This window comes from Phanerochaete carnosa, assembly GCF_000300595.1.
Source record: "Phanerochaete carnosa HHB-10118-sp unplaced genomic scaffold PHACAscaffold_583, whole genome shotgun sequence".
NCBI lineage: Eukaryota > Fungi > Basidiomycota > Agaricomycetes > Polyporales > Phanerochaetaceae > Phanerochaete > Phanerochaete carnosa.
Window position 1 is genome coordinate 1 of NW_006768210.1, and position 2,978 is coordinate 2,978.

At 46.0% G+C, this 2,978-nt stretch overlaps 1 protein-coding gene across 1 annotated transcript; it reads right to left on the reverse strand.

Moving 5' to 3' along the window:
• Positions 1 to 9: 9 nt before the first annotated feature.
• Positions 10 to 2,690, reverse strand: PHACADRAFT_58702 (uncharacterized protein; the record flags this gene model as incomplete). Its single annotated transcript, XM_007402947.1, is given in 2 exon segments — positions 10 to 974; positions 989 to 2,690. Coding segments are annotated over 2 exon segments (2,667 nt in total), but the record flags the coding sequence as incomplete, so codon positions are not given.
• Between the last annotated feature and the right edge of the window lie 288 nt (positions 2,691 to 2,978).

The window sequence follows — 2,978 nt, forward strand, 5'->3', positions numbered from 1 at the left end:
GTTTATCCCTTCTAGCCAAACTTTATCCCCCTCTTTGTACTCTGGTCCGTTCTTCCTCTTTCGGTCGTAGAAGCGTTTCATCGTCTCCTGCGCTAGACTGATAGCGGCGCTAGTGTCCTCGCGTACGCGATCCATTCTATCGACAAACTGTTGGACATTTTTGCTTAGTCCTTCTCGCACCGGTTGGATTCCTTCGTAAGGATGATACCCTTTATTGACGAAGAACGGAGTATACCCGGTGGATGAGTGGACTTTATTGTTATACAAAAAGGTTGCGAGCGGCAACCATTCGGCCCAATCCGCTTGTCGGTAGTTGATGAATAATCGGAGATACTGTTCTATCTCGCGATTGATGCGTTCCGTTTGTCCGTCTGTCTGAGGGTGATACGCGGTTGAAGGGTTGGCTTCGATTCCGAGTGATCGGTACAACTCAGAGATGAACTGATTCTTGAATTCAGTTCCCCTATCGCTGATGATCTTTCGGGGTAATCCATGATGTGTGACTACGTTATCTCGGAGTGCCTTTGCCCATCCTTCGGCGTTAAGCTCAATGGTGCTCGGTATCGCGATTATCTGCTTAGAGTACATGCAGACGACTACGAGGATGGCGTTGTATCCGAAAGAGTCCGGCAATACGCCTATCTTGTCAACGGAGATTACTTCCCAGGGTCGTGAAGGAATTTCATTGGGGAATAGAAGTCCGGTAGGGCGCGTTGTATGAACCTTGGTCTTCTGGCATTTCTCGCATCCAGCCACATATTTCCTGATATCTTCTCGAATTCGGGGCCACCAGTAGTTACGTGTGACCATCTCATGTGTCTTGTATTGACCAGGATGTCCAGCCAATGGGGTATCGTGGTGATGAGCAATGATTTGCTCACGGAGTTTTCTATTTACTGGTACGTAAATACGATTCTTCCATGTCACGAGTCCGGTACTATCTTCGTTCCAGTCTTTGTCCTTGTTCTGTAGAGCTACAGTAACTAACGAATCTTGGTTCTTTTTGTGTTTTTAATTTCTGCGACCCAGTCCTGGTCGATTCCTTCTAAACTAAATACAGTACTACGAATCAAGGCACGGAAATGTTCTGGTTTCAGTAATATGATATCGGAATTGTCCTCTTTTCCTGCATTGTGCCTTTTTTGGCGAGATAGTCCGTCGGCTTTGCCATTAGATTTACTGGGCTTGTGATGTAACGAGTATTGATATTCCGCTAGCTCGGTTACCCATCGGGCTTGTCCTTGGTTGAGCTTCTGCGGCTTCCGGAAGTATTCTAGATTCTTGTGATCCGTCCATATTTCAAACGGATGTATGGCGCCCATAAGGTACTGACGCCATTCATCAAGACTAGTCATGATTGCGAGAAGTTCCTTATCGTAAATCTCATAATTCCTTTCGGCAGCTGTCATGGCTTTTGACAGATAGGCAACAGGCTTCCATTTGCCATCTTGCTTCTGGGCTAATTCCGCTCCTATGGCGAAGTCCGAGGCGTCGCATTCTACTTGATATGGGTCGTTGTCATTAGGTATGGCTAGTACTGGTGCTGTACAGAGGGCGTCCTTTAAGCTTGTAAAAGCTACTTCTTGTTCGACGGTCGATTCGAAAGTAGCATTGCCCGTTAGTGAACTGAGTGGCTTTGCTATTTTGCCGTAATCTCGGATGAATCTTCGGTAAAAGTTGGTAAATCCGAGGAATGCCTGAATGTCTCGTTTACTTTCGGGCCGTGGCCAATTGACAACTCCTTCTATCATGACGGGATCCATGCGAACAACTCCTTTTCCCACTATCATCCCGAGGTATTCTATTTCTGCTTTCTCGAATTCGCACTTTTCCGGTTTCAGATAAAGTTTATGTTCCCTTAAGATCTGAAGAACTTGCCGCGTGATCCAACGGTGTTCTTTTAAATCTTGAGTAAAGATCATGATGTCGTCTAGATAGACTACTACGTGTCCTTGACTAATGAGATCTCGGAATATGTCGTTCATCATGGTTTGGAATGTAGCCGGTGAATTGGTGAGACCAAAGAACATGACAAGCGGTTCGAATAGTCCTCGATTTGTTAGGAATGCTGCCTTCTCTTCGTCTCCTTCTTTGATGCGGATGTTGTTGTATCCCCATCGGACGTCTAGTTTCGTAAAGTACCGCGCCTGCTTCAACTTGTCTACTAGTTCCTGTATCAAAGGAAGTGGGTAGCGGTTTTTTATCGTTAGCTCGTTCAGCTTTCGATAGTCTTGTACGGGTCGAAGTCGTCCATCTTTTTTCTTTACGAAGAAGAAAGGAGAAGCCCACGGAGATTTCGATGGTCTGATTCTCCCGGTTCGGAGGTTCTCTTCTATGAACTCATCAAGTTCTTTTTGTTCGTTTACAGAAATAGGGTAAACTTTGCAACTGATTGGTTGCGTGCCTGATGTAAGTTCGATCGCATGGTCCCACGGTCGTCTTTGCGGTAAAGAATCAAAGTCTTCTTTGCTAAATACGTCGGAGTAGTCGTGATAGTGACTCGGGACAGTATTTTCAAAGGTCTTGGCTTCGTGTTTCAGGCTTTCTTTGATCGCTAGATCAGTGGCTGTGGTGCGAATGTGTGTTGTTCCCGTCGCGAAGTACGTTTCATGGTCTAAAATGAAGATTCTATCCCCTTCTTCTAGGCGAGCCTCCGGATCGCTGGGCTCCTCATGATCGGCATCAATATCTATTAATCGGGTTGCGTATTTGCAGGTAACTGGGCACCGATCAAACTGAATGATTTGCTCTTGCCAATCGATAGATGGGTTATGAATCTGTAACCACTCGTATCCAAGGAAGATTGGAGTCTTCCCTAGATTGGTAACTGCGAAAGGAAGTCGCTCTACATGGTTCTGAATTTCCACCCTTAATTCAACGAAGTCTGTGATAGCACCGCCGGCATTATGCGTGCCATCTGCATTGTAGACAGGGACCGGTGATGGCAGTTTCTTTGTAGCGATGTTGTTATCGCGGAC